The sequence below is a fragment of the Protomyctophum bolini genome (assembly GCF_963924005.1).
Source record: "Protomyctophum bolini genome assembly, chromosome: 1".
In the NCBI taxonomy this organism is placed as follows: Eukaryota; Metazoa; Chordata; class Actinopteri; order Myctophiformes; family Myctophidae; genus Protomyctophum; species Protomyctophum bolini.
The window spans coordinates 21,735,184-21,757,537 of record NC_137862.1 but is presented as its reverse complement, the minus strand read 5'-3'; the positions used below and the strand labels follow the sequence as shown (position 1 = coordinate 21,757,537).

Sequence of the window (22,354 nt, the reverse complement as noted above, 5' to 3'; positions counted from 1 at the left end):
ATTAAAGATAACTTCATTCAGATTTATTTTTTATTTATTTCATTTTCCAGATTTTTTTTTCTTATTTTTTTTAGATTTTCATTGGTGGGCCAGTCATAATGGTCCCGCGGGCCTGATGTGGCCCGCGGGCCTGAGGTTGAGTATCACTGGTCTACACCACTCAAATTACATTTTAAGAATAAAACAAGGGAGACATGGATACTGAACAACTCTTTATTTTCATCTTGAATAAAAACCCATTTTTGTTGAGTGTAACCCATTTGAAAGTACATCATGCTGTACATATATTCTTAAGCAATTCCATGTGTACAATTCCAGTGATTGGAAAGAGTAACAAACGTATGAAACCTTTTTCAGTTAATTTTTTTCTTTCAGTAATATTTACCTTTTGGAATCTCAAATCAATTTGGGTACATCACACAGGTTATTGCAAACAAAAAAGCACAAAAAAGCCTGCTTTCTACTCCTGGGTACAAAAGTGATGTTTTCTGTGGCCATCATGCAGTGTTCAGATATATGTACAATATCCAGTCACACCACATATTCTTCAGTAGGGAGGCTTTGTTTCAAGCTTTCACGATAACGCACAGGCTCTAGAATGTTTTTTTTTCTTTTTCCTCTTGTCGTGCCATCATTGAGTTTGTCTAAAAGGTTATTTCGTTTAAAGGGAGAGCCATTAAAAATATACCACTCTGAAGGCACTCCCTTATGTACTGACAAAAAGAATGAGCCAAAAATAATGACAAATGAAAAATCTCTGTACTGGCCGCCAATCCAGTTCTTATCCCTTTGCTCAGTTTAACTAAGAAAAAGTCAATCCAGACAACAATTAAATGGACAACAATCCAAGGGGAACGGGTTACACATGGGTCAAGCTTGGAGCACCAACAACTTGTACTAGAAATGATGCCATTTTTGCCAATATGTCAACTTAACATTAAGCAGTTTACTCATTTTTATCCTCATTTCCAGTCAACCAATTTTGAAGTCTCATCACATTGCAACTTAAGGACCAGAAAAGCATGATTTGAAAAATAAACAAGACAAAAACAAGCATTGTTGTAATAAGACACATTGAAAGAGGAAATAAAACCCAGACTTGCAGATGTTTTGCTAGAATTATACAATATTTGAAACTACAAAGCTGGCATTAATGAGGTACATAAAAACTGTAGACATGAGTTCCATTCCAAAATGCTGTGTCCATATGGGGAGAGAATTCCCAGTGTTTCAACATTTCTATGTCAGACCAAAGGAAAGGTCTTCAGAGGGACATACTTTGTCTTACATTCTTTTGAGAAAATATAGAAATAGAAAAAATTGTTTCATATTTCTTTTTTTCAAGTCTCATCTTTCATTCAAATGTTGGATATGGCATTTTTGGTTATGAAACCTCATGTTATTTTAATGGGAAAAAAAAGATAAGAAAAAAAAATCATGCCTCAATTTATATTAGCAAATAACCACAATCATAGCATAATATCCTACTTTATCACCTCTCTTCCAACCAATACTTTGTGTGCACTCTAAATAAATGGTTTAAACAAATTAAAGGCATTCTTTGACATTCAAAAGATATCTCCCCAGTTGGGCCTAATTGTATAATTGCATCAAAAGGAACATGTGATGGGAATGCTCTACATTTAGCCATTGATTGTTCTGAGACAAAAGCAATCACCTTGGACTGGCAGAAATGTGATACCTACACACGTACACAAAAAAAATAAAAAAGTTACAATGACTACATTTAACAAAGAAAGCTAAAGCTAATTATGAACCCCATAGCCAGATCTTTTTTTCTCAGAAATAGTCCTTATTAGTTTACTTTGCAACAACAATCCGCATAAAGGCAAGTCAATTAGTAGGGGAAATATAATTTAAAGTACTGTAAACGTTTCTTCAAATAGAAGAAACTTGGATGGCTGGTTGTCAAAATTTGCCTGGGGTAGAAAAGTACAAAATGGATAAACTTGATATACATTCTAATAAGATGATAATCACTGACCCAAAATTGACCGAAACTCAAACTTTCTTTTCAAGCCCAACATAAGTACTATTAATCCTATACAGGTGAACGAACTGAACGAACCCTTAAACGTTAGAAACTATTTTCTTGCGTAAACAAGAGCCAAACGTTGCTGAATAAGTCGCTGCCGAGAAGTGCATGTGAATGATAATATGAACGTAACGGTGCCGCAACATGAAATGAGCGAAGTTTTGGTGCCGAGATACATTTCAGAATCAGCTTTATTTCAGAATCAGCTTTCATTAACTGAATATATCCAAAAAAATAAAGCTATTGATCACATTGATCTGTGATCCAAGTACTCACAGTATCAGTGGGCTGTTATTCTGCATACATTGTAACACATTAACAGAACATTATCAAATACAACTTCAGTAAGAAAGGAACTTGGATAAGATGCAAAAATACTGAATTATTCCACCAAAGTATTTACACGTTTGTCCTTCTGATGCCTGTGTATATATCAAAAACAAAACTTTTGTTGTTGTTGTAGAAAATAAAAAGAAACGTTTCTTTTCCAAGTGGAGAAAAGGGGAGATGGCTGAAGAAGCAAGATGAGGGGCTACAACGCTGTGGATCCACAGTTGATGCTGTGCTAGGCAGCCACTTTGTTATCCTTCTGGAAGAAAGCCAAACACATTTAGAATCCAGCACAAATCTACTCGGCATAGACATTTTCAAAGGGTATGAATGAATTTCATTCATCCATCAATTCACAATGACATTCATTGAAATATGGTGCTGTGTATAACCACCTGTAAGACATTTAGATCCCAACGAAAGAGCACTATTGATGCACACTTAGTGGCAAGTTGAAGATGAAGCAACACAAATGACTGCGTTTTGGTTTCAAGAGAAAAATAATCTGGTCTAGGAGTAGGAGTGAACCGTTTATTTTCTTAACCAGTCAGTCCAATGGATCCTCAAACTGTCGTTCAAACCACCCAACTCAGGTTTTTTCCTCAATGTCAGCCATGAGAGGGTAGAAAAATCCGTAAAAGTAAGCTGGGACCTCTTGTGGCTTATTGCTTTTCTAAAATCGTTACAAACATATAGCAATATTAACCTCATATCCATTCACAAAAGTAGCTATGTTTTGCGCCACCAGAGCGAGCCACACACTTCCTTGTTTTGCTCAGCAAGTAGACTATGTGACGGGAGAATAGCACTTTATGTCTTTACGGGGCTGCCTGGAGCGACACATTCAGTCATTATGAGTGCGGGCAGTGCTTACACGCCCAGCGTGTGTTCCCCTTCCCCAGTACAGCTACAAGGCTGCAGGATCAGCTGGGAATGATACAAAGTGATTGAAGGTGCGGCTTATCTGTGTCGTCATGAGACGGTAACCAGCTAATCAGAATCAAGTATTGGGACTAACCGTTTTAGAATTGTAATTTTAGAAATGTGAAGATACCCTGTATGTTAGTTTGTTTACTGTTGAGTGAGAAAAGAAAGCAATGTTGCACATTAAGCTAGTTATCTGGGGACTCCCAGTTTGGGGACACTGCTCTACTGAACGAAGACCCTGCGGCCATGTCTATCTGAATCTCATCAGGCAGATGAAGTAGAATGATTTACCCTGTATTCAAAGTCAGAGAACTCACGGCCACCCCGGCCGCTGCCTCTGAAGGGTCCTCCCCTGAATCCGGGTGGAGCTCCTCGTGGCGGACCGAAGGATCCTCTGCTAGCCGGACGCACTCGACCCCCGCGTGGCCCGAAGTTGCCTCGGCCGCGGTAGCCTCCTCTTCCTCTGCCGTGCCTCACGGGGAGGCCGAAGGTCTCGGCGTTCATCCGCCTCTCCTCTGCCCAGGTTGGCCTACGATGATCCCTGGAAGAAAATTTACATAAGACATTTAAAATTAACTATACGTTTTCCCCTTCAAACGTATTTCCAGTGGAAATATACAGCGTTTGAGCTATATTTGAAATATACAGATCTTGAGCTGTATTGTTCAATCCCAAACACTTGCTGTCACAATTATGCAATTTTACACAACAATGAATTGTTGTCACACTGTACAAGTAATTGTGATTAACGATTTAATTGTGTTTTTGTTTTGTTGAACACTGGAACTCTTAGCCTTTGAAGTTCCACAGGCCAGATATGACAAATAACAGACAGGCAGATATAACGGACAAAGAAAAAAACAATAGTGGAACTGGAAATAACCCATATACAAGCACCGTTCCATTCTATAACATCAGTAGAGTTGAGCAGGAGATTGGATGAGGTGACAGCCCAGGGCAGACAGAAATGCACCGATGCATGCAGCTAGCTGCTAACAGCTACTTGTTATACCAAAGAGGCAATACACATTTGCGTATTCTAACGGTTCTGGGTACTATGGACGTCTTGCGTTTACGTTACGAGGGTCTTTGTCTCTCCACCGTGCTGCGTCTCACATTCATAGCTGCAGAATGAGGAGGAGGTAGGGGCGAGTGGGCCGGTCACAGGCACAGCTGCTCTTAAAGAGACAGGCAGAATAGCAAGCCTGCTACGTTTTGACGGCTTCGGCCATCGCTACACACCCTCTTAATTATTTGTTTTACCCACGACGGAAATCCATGCGATTGTGATGATGCAAAATCATTGACATTATTCAAATAATTGTGATTAGGCAATTATGTAATAATTGTGACAGGCCCTATAATAGGCCATAGAATGTGCCATCTTTATAACAGTTTTAATTCAATTACTAAGATCAGATAAATTAAATCTTTCAACAGAGGGCGAGAAGCTTAGGGCAAGTGCAACTTACCTCTGGTATCCTCCTTGGTCAGCCGCTGACTTCCTTTAAAGACAAAACAAAAACACAAGACAAGGGACTGAGTCTTTCAGAATATTAAATTGAAACATGGGCAAATTGTCATTCTACCAACTGCCATCCAGCCATTTAGACCTGACCCATAAAACCAAATTACATTTCTGAGACACAGAGGTAGCTCCCGGATTGAAAGGTATATGAACATGTTGAAACAGGTCTAAACGGTCCTTTTCTGAGATGAACAATAAGGCCATCACACAGCTAGCACTTTCAATATCAAATGACCATCCCCTGTATCGCTTCTTTAACCTCATGCCATCTGGACAAAGATACAGAACCTTGCCATGGAAAAAGTTGTTTTAGTAGGAGTTTTGTCCCCTCAGCCATTGCGGCATTAAACAAACTGCCCTGCCGATAGGATGGTTCTGTATACTGTGGGGTCCTCATGGTTTTGTATTGTCTTGGTGTTATGTGCTCCGTGTTGTTTTTTGATGTGGATGTTTGAACAGACTGAAGACGAATATCCTTTGGGACAATAAATAAATTATTCTTATTATGTCTGACTAATAAAGTATTCAATCAAGTCTACATGCATCTATATACACAACTCTACCTTCCGTCACATGACAGGTTATCAAAGAAGGACTTGGACTTGTCATAGTAACAGGTGGCGGTGGCTGGATCCTCCTCCTCAGTAGCAGCAGCAGCAGGAGCAGCAGTAGTAGTCGTTCCTTCAGTAGCCGGTTGCTCAGTCTGTTCACTGCTCTCTCCATTCAGAGCCTTCTCGGGTTTGTCATCTTTATCAGGACATGACATAGAAAAATGTAAGTTGATAATTCATATATCGTCCTTATCAGGCAGAAACCGCTTATCTCCATATTCTAACTTCGTTTCTTTTTTCCATAAATGAATGCCCCACTTTATCATACTACAGCGTCACACAACAGATAGTGGGCGCGGGTGCGACGGTGCGTGCAGTTCAAGATTGGGCGCTCCATTGCTGTTGACAACATCACCTAGCAACCCAATGCTAATGTAAGTAGCATCACGACATCATCGACCATAAGGATTATAAAAGACCAATTGGCGTAGATCTACGTCAAAGGCGGGGAATGGGTTAAGACTACCACCTTTCAACTTAAGCTTGCTCTGCAGCTCCTTGTCAATCTCATCCTTGTTGAACTGGGCATTGGCAGTCTCAAAATCAAAGTCTTCCTCAAACTTCATGGGCCCATCCCTGCGTATGTTGAATCGGCCTCTGCCACGGTTTCCTCCGCCACGTCCCCGACGTGGAGGTGGGGCTCCAGCTAAAAACAGGGGCACATTGTGCAGAAATGCTGTCATATATTATATAAAAATTAATATCTTGTTAATAATACAGTATGTCACAGTGTGACACCATCAGCTTGTACGTTGTATATAAGGATTAGGTTAAGATGGTGAGCCACCTGCTCTACTGAAAGCAGCCAGAGGTCAGTGTGCTGCTGGAACACACAAGATTATTAGGTTTCTACTTTCTAGTAACGATGCTAACATTTTTGTATTCAATGAATTGATTCTTCCAGTACTGCCACGATCTTTTCAGTACATACTCTTATTTTGAAGGCCATGAATAAAGCTTGTTTTGACCAAAAAAGCAATCTGAGAAACGAAACCGAGAAATGCATTTAAAAAAGGAAGATCTGTTTACATTTAGGCAGACTTTTCACTTCCGGCTTATCAATCGCCTAGCAACCCAGAGCTATTCATGTGGTGGTGAAGAGTGCGATCTAACTTAATCAATAAAAACCCTTAAATGATGGAATACTTTGTCAATGGCAGAGTGAAAGGTTGGATTTGAAACATACTTTTCTACTGGGAAACCTAGGAGTGAACCCAATCGTATATTTTAACCTTCCCTTGTATAATATATATGCCAACCACAATATAGCAGGCATACATAAACAATTTACCTGCAGCCTGACGTCTGGGATCCCGGTGGTCAATATGATGCTCATGATCCGGATGAATCATCTTCTGAACCTCAGGGCCTGCACAGCAATACACAATTATAACTAATAAACATTTTATTTAGCAAGACCCATCAGGTTAGTTGATCCAACCTAAGATCAGTATCGGCTACAGTATTATAGGATTTTTTCTTCTCTATTGGGGCTCCCTGGCACAAAACATTTTCAGATGGGGTTCCGTGGCAAAATATGCATCAATTTGAGTACAAAAACGTTTAAGAACTATAATAGTAGAATCGGCTTCAGGCCTATGGAGTAATAAAATAAAATAATATTTTAAAAAAGAAATCTCACCCCTCCTCTGGTCCAGAACATCGGGGGGTTTCTGGATGCCAATGGAGGCAGAGGGTCTGGGGGCCAACGCAGCCACTGAACTCCTCTGTGGAGCTGGGAGAGCCGGACCTGGGAGGAGTAAGGGAGCAGTCTGCACCGCCTGCTCCAGAGTGGGACTCTTCCTTAGTGGGTCCAGAGGACTGGTGTGTCCTGAAGAAAATTACAGTAAATATGTCAGGCAAAAACCTCACCTCCATATTCTAACTTTATATTAAAAGCTGCACTTCAAGCTTGTCGATACAGGACATCCGTCGCTCCCTTCCATAAAACACCTGGGCAACACTCCAAGCAACCTAGTCTCCCACGGTCTGGAATGACCCCCTTTTCGTTTAGGGCAAGGCCAAGATGACTTCCCCCTTTTCACCTTTACAAACCGCAGGCCAGTTACGAGCCTTCTTTCATGACAAATGTCCCCACATTTTTCCCAGTACATAACAGCAACACTGAATGCACTGGATGCATTCATGGTTAGAAGTCGGAACATAGCCTACTAGTGGACAGTATACCTGTCCCAATCAAAATTAATCTACGCCGTTTAAATTTTAGTCAGAATGACAATTAAGTCTTGTATGACGGGAAAGACTTACAGTGACAGGTTGCTTGTTGCTTGTCTGCTTGTTGTTGACTAACTGCCTCCCGCAATTGATGATTCAGTCTAAAGCCCAAACCACACCAAAGGGTCAGGTTGGGATAAAACGGTAGATCAAACCAATGCAACTCATTGCAAGTCAATGAGTTGCATTGGTGTGGTTTACCTTAAAAAAAACGTTTTGTCCCAACCCGGCCCTTTGGGCTTAATGTCCCTCCCCGCCGGCTGTAGAAAAGGCGTCTTATTTAAGTCACAAAATTCAATCGGCCATTACTAATCATCAGAAGCGGTAATAGTGTAAGTGTAACCATGACAATCTCCTCGAACTAAGCCTCAATTCAGAGAAGAAAAAACACAGCTGAAGATCGCCCATTACAGGAGTCTATGCAGGGGCCCATTACAGGAGTCTATGCAGGGGCCCATTACAGGAGTCTATGCAGGGGCCCATTACAGGAGTCTATGCAGGGGCCCATTACAGGAGTCTATGCAGGGGTCATCTTGCTACAGTCAAATACACCGACCCGAGCGTTGCCTAGCGACGTGGAACACTACTTTGCAGTAGAAAGAAAAGGCTATTCTGGATAAATAGACCCCAAATTCACGTGATTCCCATCAATGGCAGTAAAAGTTAAGATTTCTCCCCACCAAACAGACTAGTACAGACTATTGTATACCGGCAGTCGAAATAAGTTGAGAGATTAGTGGGTTAAAAGGTCATGTGTGAAAAGGTTGTTGAATGCACCTGAGAGCAGACACTGATGTTAAAAAATATCTAATGGCTTGATGTCAGGTGAAACAAATATAATACCACCAGTTGCTTCAGTGAATTTACAGACCTTCATCTTACAGAAGAGCAGCAGTACGTTCTAGTTTTATTTCAGAAATGTTCGGCAACAGACGCTTTTATTTTATTTCTAAAAAGGGTATCTTTGAAAAACAAAGAAAGGGTCCCACACACTGTCAGACACTTGCCAGAATGTTGGGTCGACGTTTCAGTCGATTAGACCTTCATCAGGACAGACAATGTCTATTGTCTGTCCTGATGAAGGTTTTTTTTTTTACAATAGAAACTCTGGCCACTGGTCTGCATTTCTATTGTAGTGTACTGGCATGGATTGTGTTTAACATTCATCAGGGAGGTGTGGTGTTGTTATATATCATTGTAATGTCATTAGTGAAACGCCATGCTCTTTTTAAAATAAAAAATATGTTTCATCAATTAAAAAAGTACAAATACATTGGCTTGTCAAATTCCCACAACTTCCCTTTAACTTTAGCGAACTACGGTAGTATAGCAGTCCGTTGTAACTTGTCCATAATTTATGCTAGGCTAGTTTGATGCTTAGTTTACCACAGTTGGTCGGAACCTTTTTTTTTTTTGTGGACCGATTTTTATGGGTTGCACACACTGCCAATAAATGGCAATGGTGCCACACGGATCTATAATGCACATAAAGTGGAACCAGATCCTTGGATGACAATGTAGCTGAGCACCCCTCTATCTTAAGTACAGGCTTTAGTTCAGACATACTATTGGTCCGACTGTCATCAGACCGGCAACCTACCTCTCAAACCCTAACCTATACTAACCCCAAGCACGGGAGCAGCGCATGTTCAACCGCATGTCCGACCGTTGTTTCCACATGTCGGTCCGTTGGTGTGTCTAATCTGAGTGTGCATCCCGATTAGATCACAAGCTCTTCATCCATTCCATCTTCAAGCCCACCCACTGTCGAAAAATCGCCACCTTCTGCAATCTGCGTTTACTTTTATTCTATACTTTCCTAACTTACAACATATTGTTCAGTCCTTAAAAAAAAGCACAATTAGTTCACACAACAGGTATTTCTTACCTCCTCCAACAGTTCCGTACGGCTGAGGTACTAGGGGGGTGGAGCCAAACTGGCTGTAGGGTGCCATTGGGGCCCTGCTGAAAGGTGCATAGGAGCCCACAGACTGGAATGATGGCGGAGCTGCAGGAGCATTAGTGGTGCTAATAGAAGACTAGTGAGACAAAACACACACACACACACACACACACACACACACTTATAAAATACATTATCAAGGGCACAAATATTTTTCAGTTACTTGCTTCTGATATCCCACACTCGGAACGTCCCAGTGCTTGAGTCCAAACAAGCCCTAAATGTACAGAATATAGGCAACACGTGCACATGAATTTATTCAATCCTTTTCCTCCAAATAGACCGACTGCCTATAATGGAGGAGATTGAACAGTATGTTGCAAGCTGCTTCGACAACCCCAAAATCGTCAAGCCTCTGACCACTAGCCTGTGGACATAAAAACAATGAGCTGACACGTATAGCATAGTTGTATAATGGCTTGTACTGGTTGATATTTTAGTGAGAAAATATTCTTCTAAACTTGAATCAAAAGCACTTCCAATAGAAAAACGTCTCTGCTGTTCATCTGGTTTATTTGCAAATACGTTTGGGTCATAGCAGAGGAATCAAACATGGGCGACACATCTTTGGCAATAATGTTAACAATTTTGTCATGCCTGGCTATATACAGTCCTTTGTAAATATTATTGGCGTTTAATATATGGGACAGACAGGCATGGTCTGATGCTGTCCATGCCCATGGTGTAGACAGTGAGGGTCATGATTATTGAGATACCGGACGCGTGCGCGCACGCGCACACACACACACACACACACACACACACACACACACACACACACACACACACACACACAGCTAGTTTACATTGACAGTTAGGGCTGTCACAAATAATTGACAATTAACCTACGATTAAATGTCGCACAAATAAGTGTGATTAATGATTTCATTGTGTTTCTGTTGTTGAACAGCTGGGACATTGTCATTTCTGTTTGGCTTCATAAACTAAAGTTGCAAAGTTCCACTATTTTTGAAAATGTTGGAAAATGTATGAACATTTTCCACATGGAAAGATTAAGCAAAGCATAATTACTACGCTACCTGCTATGAGAACAAAATGTGTATGTGTGTGAGTGAGATGAAGGAAAACATGCACTGTCAACACTATTTACCACTGGAAATCGTATGTGATTATGTCACTGGGGCCATTACATTTTGCACAATCCAATGATTTTGATATTTAATAATGAATTGCTTTCCCTATCTTACGTTTTACAAATAATTAAATAAAAAACTAAAGGCGAATATAACTCACACAGTATGCAATTATGTCAGATCTTGAACAATCCAATGATTTTGGTGACATTGACATAATTACTTTCCTTAGCATTCATTCGTTTTCATAGAGTATAAAATAAATGTAGCTGAATGTAACATTTCCATCATGGCATATGAGGAACAAGTTATCGATAACAGACTCAATCTCCCTGAGCCGACATGACAACCATGATCTTGCAACTGTATGTAGTGGTGAATTGATTCTTACTTGAACAATTGCAGGGTCCTGGGGCAGACTGCTAGTCGCTTTAGGTGGCTCACAAACAGTCAGGTCTTTGATATCACTCCCTCGGAAGATGATGTACTCGAACACTTCATCCCTGGGTGGAATGGGCCTTTCGGTGGGGCGATCTTCGGTACCAAATGAACGAACTGTGTGTGGGGGGGAGAGATGTTTAAATAATCACATCACCAACAATACATTACACAGGGTTCCATTCCACACATTTATTTCTGCAGTGGGGAGAACCATATCAAGTTCATAAATGTGTCTGTGACCAAAGTTTGCAATGACAAGACATTGTCACTGTCATTGTTCACTGTAAGTGTTGAATGCATTCTCAGTTTTGTTAGCTTTATTATAACGTTTGTTATTATTTAGCATCATTATTTTGTATTAGTTTCTTGCTTTTATGTTTATTGGATAATTCGTGGGCACTGACCACACCCCCAGGCTGAATTGATTGACAGCAAGGGCATATGTAGGCCTGGGTGATTGGGGAACGGCATGCACCTGAGTTGACAGATGGTTTTACCAGTGCCGCCCAGAGACACCAAAGAACATTGTCAAGTAAGTTTGTATGCATTTTAACAGATCACTAAATATACCAAAATGAACTTCAACCTGTGGACAATGTGTTCTTTATACCTGCGTACAATTTAAGACTCAGTGCATCATTGGGTTTTGTTGAATTGTTTGGAACCGACAAAAGACTCATTACAGTAAGTACAAAGTGCCCGAGAAACCACTATTTAGCAAGCCATTCAATGTTTAATATACACAAGCAAGGCGTTTGCAAAGGGGGTGGTTTAGGTAGAGACACAACCCAGCCAGTTAAAATCTAGCGTTAACATTTGTCTGGAAGCTGCTCTGTGGATGAGACTTGTGAATAAATATATAAATAGCTAAACTGACATCAACAAGACCTTTAACATATTTGGCGATCGGGAGGACGGGCAGCGGCGATTTGAACATATCGCTGTGCTTCCAAATAAGCCGCTGAGCAAGACGTAAACAAAGAGCACAAAAGTGTGCACTGGGGTTGGCTAATGAGCTAGCTTAGTGAGCTAACCGCGGTAGAAATACATCCCTGATCCCGGCGATAATAAAGTCGACGTTCACCGTGGTGTACAGTAGCATCTGGTAGTGAGGTAGTCGGTGGGGTAGTTTGGTTATCTTACCTTTAGCGAGAGCAACGGTGGAATTCTCAGTATCTATGGTGTATAAAATTCCTTCATAGCGAATCTCGGCCTTCGAGACGAGGCTAATTTTGCTTCCAATATAAGGCGTCCCTCCTCCACTCATATTTGCCCCCCTGTTTTTTCCTAACTAAATTTAAACTGGTACTCTATTCTTTAAAGAACCTAACCTTTAGGTAGAAAAACGGATAATAACCCTCTTGTATCACTGCTGCACAGATATAAAGCTACGTTTTTAATTGAGCGACAGACGAGTGAACTGAACAAGCTGCTACCACGACGACATGGCCGAATTCATTTTACTTCACATGGCGCAAAGGACCATGGGAAATGTTCTGCGCAGTGTTGCCAGATGTTGTGAGACAGCGAGAGAAATAAGCAACCATGTCTAGGAAAACAAGCCCAAAAGAAGCGAGGCGAGGCCCTTTCTATGTTTCACCAGTTTCAATTGAAACGGGCCTCCACCCTCAGGGGGGCCGCCCTCCATGCTCTGACTGATCGCCAGGCGTCAGTCAACCTGCCCACCACGGTGCCACCCTTGGCTCGCTCACTTGCTGCCTTGCTCTCTCTGTGCGGCATTGGGAGGGAGGTAAAGGGGAGACACTTTATTGTGAAGGGACGACAGGATGAGGAGAGGTGTTGTTGCTGCCTAAATGTCGAGAGTAATGGCAGCAGTGCGCAATATTGAACACCAAAATGTGGAACGCCCCACCAACAGTCATTAAGACATGTGAACCCCTTGATTCCTTCAAAACCGCTCTCAAAGGGCACCTACGGACGGCTGCAATTCGAAACTGGCCCCCGTAAAATCTGAATCCCCCCCAGTTTTTTTCTCATCACTGTATATGTTTCTTTTCCCTTTTTGCTTCCTTTATGATGAATTCCTGTTCTGTTCTTTAACCATATAGAAGTGTCTATTTGTACGTCTCTAAATGTTTTGATGAATTGAACATGGTGGACCCTGTTGTAAACGTGTAATGCTTAATTGGGTCGTCTCACAGTTAACAGTCTTTGTATTGAGTTTGTGCTTGAAATGTACTGTAATTCTGCAAACTGTTAATAAATATTTCAATCAATCAATCAGTCAAAACTATTTGTACCAATATGCCTGTATCAAAAGAATAATCATGTCACTCATATTTGGTCTCCATGCAGATTCCTAAGGCTGCCCCTGCAGGGACCACCAGTGTTCCTTGAGGGGGGTTCCAGGTGGTCCCCAGCTAAATGATGGTTAGTAACCAAATGGACCCTTATAGAACTTTAACTCTTGATAGTGTAAAATGAAACCAAATGTGACCCTTATTGTAGTGTACTGTGCTCTGTACTGTAGGCTACTTATTATTTTCTGGAAAGAATCTTCGAGAAATGACAGTGCCCATCAGCCCATGGCTCATACTGTAGTGTGTACTATGTGCCACTTTACTCTGTACTCTACTGACCACTTTAGCTGTTGCAGCTGTCCGTGCTCGGACACAGAGACACGTACGTATAGGCAGAGCCGAAGAGTTATGATGATCGTCATGGGGGCTCCCCGCAGCCCCGCCTCCCCGACTGATGTCCGACTAGCTCCCAGGCTATCTAGATTCCGTCTATCGCGATTCGCTGTAATGGCAGCTCTGCCAACAGAAAGAAAAGTACTTTATTATTTGTTTATTGAACCCTGCGCTCGTCTGTTTTTTAGTTTATGTCTGGAGCCTGTTCTTGTTTTGTTTGCCCCGTTTATTTTGAAACCATTACACTCACACGACACAAACTCCTACCATAATATCAACCTGTTGCAGTGTGACAGTGTGACCCCACCCTGTCACTGTTTGCTGCTAGTGTACATGCCTTTCAGTAAGCGCGCACTGTTAGGACATGCAAAGACTACTAAGAAGCAGCAAACTGAACAAACACACACACACACACACACACACACACACACACACACACACACACACACACACACACACACACTGCTCTCTAGATTCCTGTCTCTTTAAGCAGCTGAACTCTATATTGGGCCAAACCAACTCCCCTTCCAGGGAGGGGGAGGATTGCCTGTCACAGAAGGACATCAAAGGATTAAAGGACTTTTGGAAAACCTAAAAAGACTTTAAAATAGAGCTACAAGCTCAACTGAAATGTGAATATGAATATAATGTATATGAATGTGTTTTGTGCCAAGCCAGGCAGAGTTGACATGTTGTGGATCATGTTGACCCCTATTCAGTTGGTCCAGTCTAGTGGGAGGGGCCATGGGGGGTATAAAGCTCAGAGACTGAATATCCAAGTCAGTCTGTCTGCACACTCTGCTGCTGTTGGTCGGGGAAGGAGCTGTCTCTGAGGAGGTGATGTTATTTTGTTATTATTTAATACCATGGTTTACATAGATCTATTACTGTGATGTTTATTATGATATATATATATATATATATATAGATTATAATTATTTAATGTACATTTGAAAAGGCTGGATTTATAAATACTTATGCTTATATCATATGATTTATTTGGAAATGAGTTTGATTTATGTGGTTATATATGATATGCAGTACTTTGTTTTGAATATATCTTTTTATTTCTATTTTGCAGACGTTTGGTCTCCTTTGTTGTTCACTTGTCTGTCACTTGGGGTTAATAAATCTTGCTTAAACTCTGCCCAACTGCATAGCCGTGCCATCCGTTTGTTCATACTACCCTAGCCTCAGAGAGGGGTGTGACATGCAGTCATCATCAATCACCATCGACAAACGGCTACAAGTGAGTAAACTACAAGACGCCCAAGTCCCAAAGTGTGAGCATGTTGTTAAACCGTATATCTCTGGTGATAAAAGAAAGAAAGGCATATTTTCCCTACATTCAAGTTGAAATCTTTACTCTGATACGGACACAAGTATTGAAATTGGATCGATTGGAAGGATCTAACCATAATGGATGTGTCACGCTATTGAAGCTAATGAAATGAGCGATACCATACGGATGAATGAACGCGCAGAGCGCGACATTTAATGTGGATTGGAATGAATTGATGTCGCTATTAAGCAAGCTTTGTGCAACGCTAAGTTTGGATCTGGAAAATAAGCGCTGCTGTTGTATTTTAAATACGGACGTCATGTCACGTTTTACTGATGTCTGTAAATGAAGCGGATGAATTACTCCAGTATGAAAGAGGCCTGTCCGTGTGTTTGCTAATACAAAAACAGCTTAATTGATATAAGCATCAAAGCAATATTTTAAGTACTTTTTATTAGAAAGTGCATTCCATAGCGCTGGACCACACATGGACCTGCGACGGGAACAGTTCCTATGTAGTAAAAGATTATATGAAAGAAATAAAATATTTAACTGGTTTATATTTTACAATTTTAGTTATAGATGGCAAATATAATGTTAAGGAATATTTGTCTTATTAGCCAGAGATCCTTTTAAAATGTTTCTATTACTGTGAGTGATATGGTCAGCTTCTGATGTCTTTCTTTCTTTCTTTCTAGATGTAGATGGAGATGACTGTAGATGCTGCTGGAACACTGAACCTGGTCTCCTGTGTGAACCACCCCATCATGGCTGCTATGTCCATGTGGACATTATGAGTGTTTGTATAGAGAGAAGCATGGCTGAAGAGCTTTGCATATCAGTCGTTTCTTGCTGCTGCCAAAGTCAAATTGTGATATCTGTAGTGTTTAGTTCATGGCCGCTTATGAGATGTAGATATAAGTACACCTGACTGGTGGAAATAGCCTTGTGATACATACTGGGTGTGCTCTTTGGTTGTTAACAAAATGCCACAAACTCACTAAAAGCTGGACAAAATCACACAAATCAAGGGATGTCCGACAGTCCGTGTTGGATATTGTCCAACTCATAATTGCCGATATCAACAGATACATATATATTATATGCAGGCTTTTTCCAGTGGTGGAAACATAACTCAAACTTTTTACTTTAAAAAAGTAGGCAATACTGCAATATAGAAATACTCCGTTACAATTCAACATGTACTCGAGTAAAGGTACAAAGGTTTTGGTAGAAAATGTACTTAAAATACCAAAAGTAATTATTAATAATTACTCATTATGCAAAATGTCTCATCTAAAATGATCTAATCTCTCATCTCAAGATTTAAAATGTATAAAAATCATTTGAAAATGGCAGATCTACAAGCTCTCATGTGTCTTATTGTATTGTGAGCTTGTAGATGTTTTTAATGTAAAATAATAAATAAAGTAAAATTAAGTTATTCATTTTTAATGCCTTTATCGGCCGATAATATCGGACATCCCTAACAAAAACATATATCAAACGTGTCAATACATTTCAAAGAATGCCACAAGTGGCACTAAAACTTCACCAATAAATAAAGAAACACCCACATGTTCCATAAATTAAATGCCACAAAGGTTTGCCGAAAAAATGAAGAAATTACAAAAAAGTTTCTTAAACATCTTCTGCCGTATGTCCATAGAACTTCAGCTCTGTTGCAGCAAGCCAGTACAATGTGTCATTGTCTAGGTCACCTAAGCCACGATCACCATTCGGTGGCCGGTATTTGGGGCAAATGGTCATTACGTGTTCCACAGTCTGTAGTGGATCCTCGCATTCACAGTGGGCACTGTCCGAGATGTCCCACTTCTGCTTTGAGGGTTGTCCACTCCTTGCAGTGGAGGTGCTGGCAAAGAACATATTTGGGGTCCTCAATGTATTCCACTGGTCCCTCTGTCTTGCCTTCACCCAGGATGCCTTGGAGGTGTCAGCTGGTGTTGTGTGGAGCAGTTCCTGGGCCTGTGTGGCAAAGGGGCACAGTGACTTGAGGCACGTGTGCTGTGGCAAAGGTCGCCGTGACTTGGTGTGTGTGTGTTGTGGCAAACGGCACCGTGACTTGAGGCATGTGTGCTGTGGTGTCTCTGACGACCTTGTGGAGGAGATGGCTGGGATTCACTCAGCTGTGCCTTCTCAGTGAGGGCCAGCGTGGCTGCTTCTCGTCTGACCTCTGTTGGAGTGATTCCAGCGAGAACAGGCAGGCAGTTTGTTTGGGGTGGCCCATCCGGTGTTGAGGGCAGCATCCAGCTTCTTGACATGAGAGCTACGGCTCCAGACTGGGACACAGTAATCGGGTCGTCTGCATAGCCATACTTCACTGATGTTGTTGCAGGGAGGTCGTGGATGTAGCTGTTAGTGTTGAACAGCAGTTACTAGTTTATTTTCAAATAAATTTGTTTTTACTGTTTTGTGAAGCAACTTTGGGTACCTTGAAAAGTGCTATATAAATTGTATGTATTATAAAAAAACAGACAGACCCAGCAATTGTCGCCACACAGACATCACAAATTCCTATTGGCAGCAGCAACGATGTGCAAAGCCATTCATAGACTATAACCACCGTGTATTCATTCCAGATGCTGCGAGGCTCAACCGGAGCCCCTACAGGTGGACATCTGCAGTTCTCGCTGTCCATGGATGAATCTGCATGGGGGGGCTCTGAAGGCGGCTCAAAGTAAGAAACCACTTAGACTTTTCCATTACTGCGAGTGGTATGGTCGGCTTCTGTTTTAAATGTTCTCTATACATTTTGTGTATGATGTGAAAGGACACAATGTACGTATATCTGGCTCTTGGTCACTTAAATTAATCTTTCGTTCTTTCTTTCTTAGGGTGGATGGGTCGTGGTAGACGTCGTGGAAGGACAGATCCGTTCCAAAGCTTCCCTCCTGGAGGACTTCTGATGAGCTGTGAGTAGGAATATTTCTTGTTGGGATGGATATCTGTTGTACTGTTATGGTACGAAGTATAGCATGGCAGTATGATTCCTCCTAGTGGCACTATTTACTACAGTCATCAAAATGTTTTAAATATTTTATGATAAATCTAAATGACTCTGCACAATAGTTTGAGAGTCAATATCTCATCTGCTTTTAGAAGCACTTGAATAAAAAATGACAAAAGATGTTGAGGACTGTACATGTGTTGATGCCTCCTAGTGGCACTGTGGTTGAATGTCTGTCAGCCTTCCAAGCTAATCAAAGTCTTAAAACCCCAGCATCCCTATTCTGGGGGGAGCGTTCAGCAAAAAATAGCAGATCTACAAGCTCACACCGCGTTGCAACGTGTTGTGAGCTTGTAGAGCTAATGCTTTCTTCTTTCTCTCTCAGGATGGAAATGGCAGACGCAGCTGAAGCCTCTAGAGATCTGCAGGTCTGTCCATGGATGAATGGGAGGACGGAGATCTGGGTAGACGTCGCTGGAACGCCACTGCTGGACAGGGTACACGCACACACACACACACACACACACATGCACACACAGCAAAGCTAATTTGGTGTGTTTTTTTTCTTTTCTTTCTTTGTTAGAATGGAGATATCGATAGACGAGCTGATGTTCCCGGACAGAGATCCGTTCCAAAGCTCCCCCCCCCCCCCCCCCCCCCCCCGGGGGCTTCCTCAGAGGACTCTGATGAGCTGTGAGTAGGAATAGTTATGGCTTGTTTCTGAGGATGGATAACTGCTTTTGTACTGTTATGGCACGAAGAATGGCATCATTTACTACAGTCATCCAAATGTTTTAAATATTTTATGATAAATCTAAATGACTCTGCACAATAGTTTGAGAGTCAATATCTCATCTGCTTTTAGAAGCACTTGAATAAAAAATGACAAAAGATGTTGAGGACTGTACATGTGTTGATGCCTCCTAGTGGCACTGTGGTTGAATGTCTGTCAGCCTTCCAAGCTAATCAAAGTCTTAATGACACTACGACTTCAACCCCAGCATCCCTATTCTGAGGGAGCGTTCAGCAAAAATAGCAGATCTACAAGCTCACACCGCGTTGCAACGTGTTGTGAGCTTGTAGAGCTAATGCTTTCTTCTTTCTCTCTCAGGATGGAAATGGCAGACGCAGCTGGAGCCTCTAGAGATCTGCAGGTCTGTCCATGGATGGATGGGAGGACGGAGATCTGGGTAGACGCTGGAGGACTTCGGACCTGGGCCTGGATGGATGGGAGGACAGAGGACGGAGATCTGGGTAGACGCTGGAGGACTTCGGACCTGGGCCTGGATGGATGGGAGGACAGAGGACGGAGATCTGGGTAGACGCTGGAGGACTTCCGACCTGGGCCTGGATGGATGGGAGGACAGAGGACGGAGATCTGTGTAGACGCTGGAGGACTTCGGACCTGGGCCTGGATGGATGGGAGGACAGAGGACGGAGATCTGGGTAGACGCTGGAGGACTTCGGAGAGGAACTCAACATATACGAACCGCTTCGGTGAGGAACTCGACAGTACGAACCGCTTTAGGGTTGGGGCTTTTTTATAGGCTTTATAGTAAAAAGCCAATAATCGTCCGTTGCCGATAATCGGTCAATCCCTATTCTTAAACGTTACTGTAAGTGCATGTGTATGTTGTGACAGGACACACACCCACACACACAGCAAAGCTAATTTGGGGTGCGTGTGTGTCTGTCTGTCTGTCTTTCGTTCTTTGTTAGAATGGAGATCTCAGCCGATGCCCGAGATCCGAAGCTTTCCTGTTTCCGCTGAAGACTTCTGGGAGGCTCGGATGGAGCTGGAAGGTTCGGTAGACATCACTGGAACCCGTTTAGGCCTGTCGGAATTTGAGGTTTTATAATGGCCGATTTAATTGTTTCTCAAATAAATTACTAGTAACAATTTAATTGCGTCATAACATAACATTCTAAATAAAACTTTGGCTTTTGTAGGCTTTGTAAACAAAAAGCTGCACATGGCATAATTCAACAACTTTATACACTAAAAGAGAAGAAAATTACAAAGTGACACGTTTAGAGCTTGTAGATCGGTTGCTTCCATTATTTCTTTAAAATGTTTGACAATATATGAACATTTTCAACATGGAGAAGATTATGACTAATCTCTAAAAAAGTATCTCAAATACTTGGCGATTAGGTAATTGTGACAGGCCTAAATCCTTCTAGTTGTGTTTTTTTATATCATGTTCTGTAATCAGTTAGGGTTGACTATAGACTTTTTTTAGGAACAAGATCATCATGCCGGTGAAGAGCACGTTTCTAGCCGATGGAGCAACTATTTCTGATCACCTTTGGAGTTACATCACAGCAAGGTAACTATACAACACACGCACACACTATGATCATGACATGACATCAGCTTGTGACTGCAACTTGTTCCTGTTCGCAGATGACTCGGCACCGCTAGTCTCGGACAGGAACAAACTGCAGGTTGAAAAGGCCCTCAGCTCTGAACTCGGTAGAATCTGCACCTGGCTCGCTGATAACAAACTATCTTTACACCTGGGGAAAAACTGAATCCATTCTCTTTGGATCTAATAGTAATCTCAGCAAGGCAAATGGCTTCTTGGTTAGAGTTGGTGACAATGTTATCACACGTAAAGATGAAATTACCTACCTAGGTTCCATCCTGGAGGCTAATCTTTCCGGTGATAAAATGGCCACCAACGTAATCAAAAAAGTCAACCAAAGAACAAGATTCCTTTACAGGATCTCCTCACTGGTCAACAAAAACACCTTGAAGACCTTAACAGGAGCCCCCGTACAAGGTTTCTTTGACTATGCATGTACCACAGCACCTCAAAGGCCCTTAAAACTAGGCTCCAGACCTCTCAAAACAAACTGGTCAGGCTCCTACTTGGCCTCACCCCCCGAACCTACCTCACTCCTGCCCACTTTGACAGGCTGGAATGGCTTAGGGTCGACGACAGAGTACAGCATCTTGCAATGGGTCTGGTCCACAAGATTCGATACACCACCAAGATACCCATGTACCTGTCTAGATACTTCCTTTATGTTAACAAAGTCCACACCCACAACACCAGAGGGAGTGCAACGAACCATGTACAACCCAGATTCGGCACAAACAAGGGACTAAATTATTTTCACTCCTATGCCACCAAAATGTGGAACGCCCTACCAACAGTCATTAAGACATGTGACTCCCTTTTTCCCCTCACTGTATACGTTTATTTTCCCTTTTTACCTCCTTTATGATGAATTCCTGTTCTGTTCTTTGACTATATAGAAGTGTCTTATTTGTACGTCTCTAAATGTTTTGAAGAATTGAACATGGTGGACCCTCTTGTAAACAAGTGTAATGCTTAATTGGGTCGTCCACTTGCAGTTAACAGTCTTTGTATTGAGTTTGTGCTTGACATGTACTGTAATTCTGCAAACTGTTAATAAATATTTCAATCAATATTGTTTTATGAACAAAGTAGTAATGAGCATTTCTTTCTTTTCTTTAGGACGTTGCTGGTCTCCTGTGTGGCTCCATCTGGAGGTCACCAGGGTTCTGAGTCACTCAGATCCTGACTGGTAGTGGTGATATGTAGATGTGATCAATCAGGGCTCTTTGAAAATAATAAACAATACAATAATAAATAACTAGATCATAATGTAAATAAATGGATAAAACGAACGATAAAAAAATAGATTATAGTAAATTAAAATGGTAAAATAAATGTAAATTAAAATAGTAAATAAAATTAGTAATACATAAAATAAAATTAGTAATAGCATAGTAATGGATAAAATAAATATAATTAGTAATATAGACAATAATACATAAAATAAATTAAATTATCAATATAGTAATGCATAAAATTAGTAATGACAGTAATACATAAAATAAATAAATGCATAAAAAATAAAATTAGTAATAACAGTAATACATAAAACAAATACAATTTGTAATGCATGAAGTAAAATTAGTAATAACATAGTAATACATCAAATAAATACAATTAGTAATATAGTTATACATAAAATTAGTAATAACATAGTAATATATAAAATACAATTAATACATCAAATAAATTAAATTACTTTGTTATAGAATGACTTAAAAAAACAAACAAACAAAAATATCAATCACATCTACATATCACAACCAGGCTATATTGCCAGCAGGCAGGTGGACTGTAGACTCACTACAGCTGTCACAATGTGATATACTTTGTTTTGACCCAACTGGCCTCCAAGGAGAGGCGAGCATGGAGCCGGACATCTGATGATACACGAGA

The 22,354-nt window shown here is 41.2% G+C and overlaps 1 protein-coding gene and 2 long non-coding RNA genes across 5 annotated transcripts; 2 read left to right on the top strand and 1 right to left on the bottom strand.

Moving 5' to 3' along the window:
- Positions 1-199: 199 nt before the first annotated feature.
- lsm14ab (LSM14A mRNA processing body assembly factor b) lies at positions 200-12,648 on the bottom strand. 3 transcript variants are annotated; one of them, XM_080767216.1, is made up of 10 exons: positions 12,329-12,648; positions 11,136-11,299; positions 9,576-9,726; positions 7,095-7,283; positions 6,744-6,821; positions 5,922-6,098; positions 5,405-5,588; positions 4,786-4,818; positions 3,605-3,854; positions 200-2,645 (listed from the first exon to the last, which is right to left on the bottom strand). In XM_080767216.1, the coding sequence occupies exons 1-10, from the start codon at positions 12,450-12,452 to the stop codon at positions 2,622-2,624; spliced, it is 1,374 nt and encodes a 457-aa protein (XP_080623342.1). In that variant the 5' UTR covers positions 12,453-12,648; the 3' UTR covers positions 200-2,621. The 3 variants fall into 3 exon arrangements, with proteins under 3 accessions (XP_080623342.1, XP_080623343.1, XP_080623344.1); XM_080767217.1 differs by having other exon boundaries at positions 200-2,642; XM_080767218.1 differs by having other exon boundaries at positions 3,631-3,854.
- Positions 12,649-16,713: 4,065 nt separating this feature from the next.
- LOC308321722 lies at positions 16,714-18,526 on the top strand. The gene is made up of 3 exons (XR_013964662.1): positions 16,714-17,819; positions 17,977-18,054; positions 18,475-18,526. It is a non-coding gene; the product is annotated as an uncharacterized lncRNA (long non-coding RNA).
- Positions 18,527-19,210: 684 nt separating this feature from the next.
- LOC308318159 lies at positions 19,211-21,883 on the top strand. The gene is made up of 4 exons (XR_013964331.1): positions 19,211-19,586; positions 19,809-19,892; positions 20,333-20,419; positions 21,578-21,883. It is a non-coding gene; the product is annotated as an uncharacterized lncRNA (long non-coding RNA).
- The last annotated feature ends 471 nt before the right edge of the window (positions 21,884-22,354 follow it).

Coding starts and splice junctions, on each gene's coding strand:
- lsm14ab (XM_080767216.1), bottom strand. CDS start 12,452: ATGAGTGGAGGAGGGACGCCTTATATTGGAAGCAAAATTAGCCTCGTC. Junction 11,300..12,328: donor CACCGTTGCTCTCGCTAAAG/GTAAGATAACCA, acceptor CCCCACACACAG/TTCGTTCATTTGGTACCGAA. Junction 6,099..6,743: donor TCCCAGACGTCAGGCTGCAG/GTAAATTGTTTA, acceptor CCCTGTTTTTAG/CTGGAGCCCCACCTCCACGT.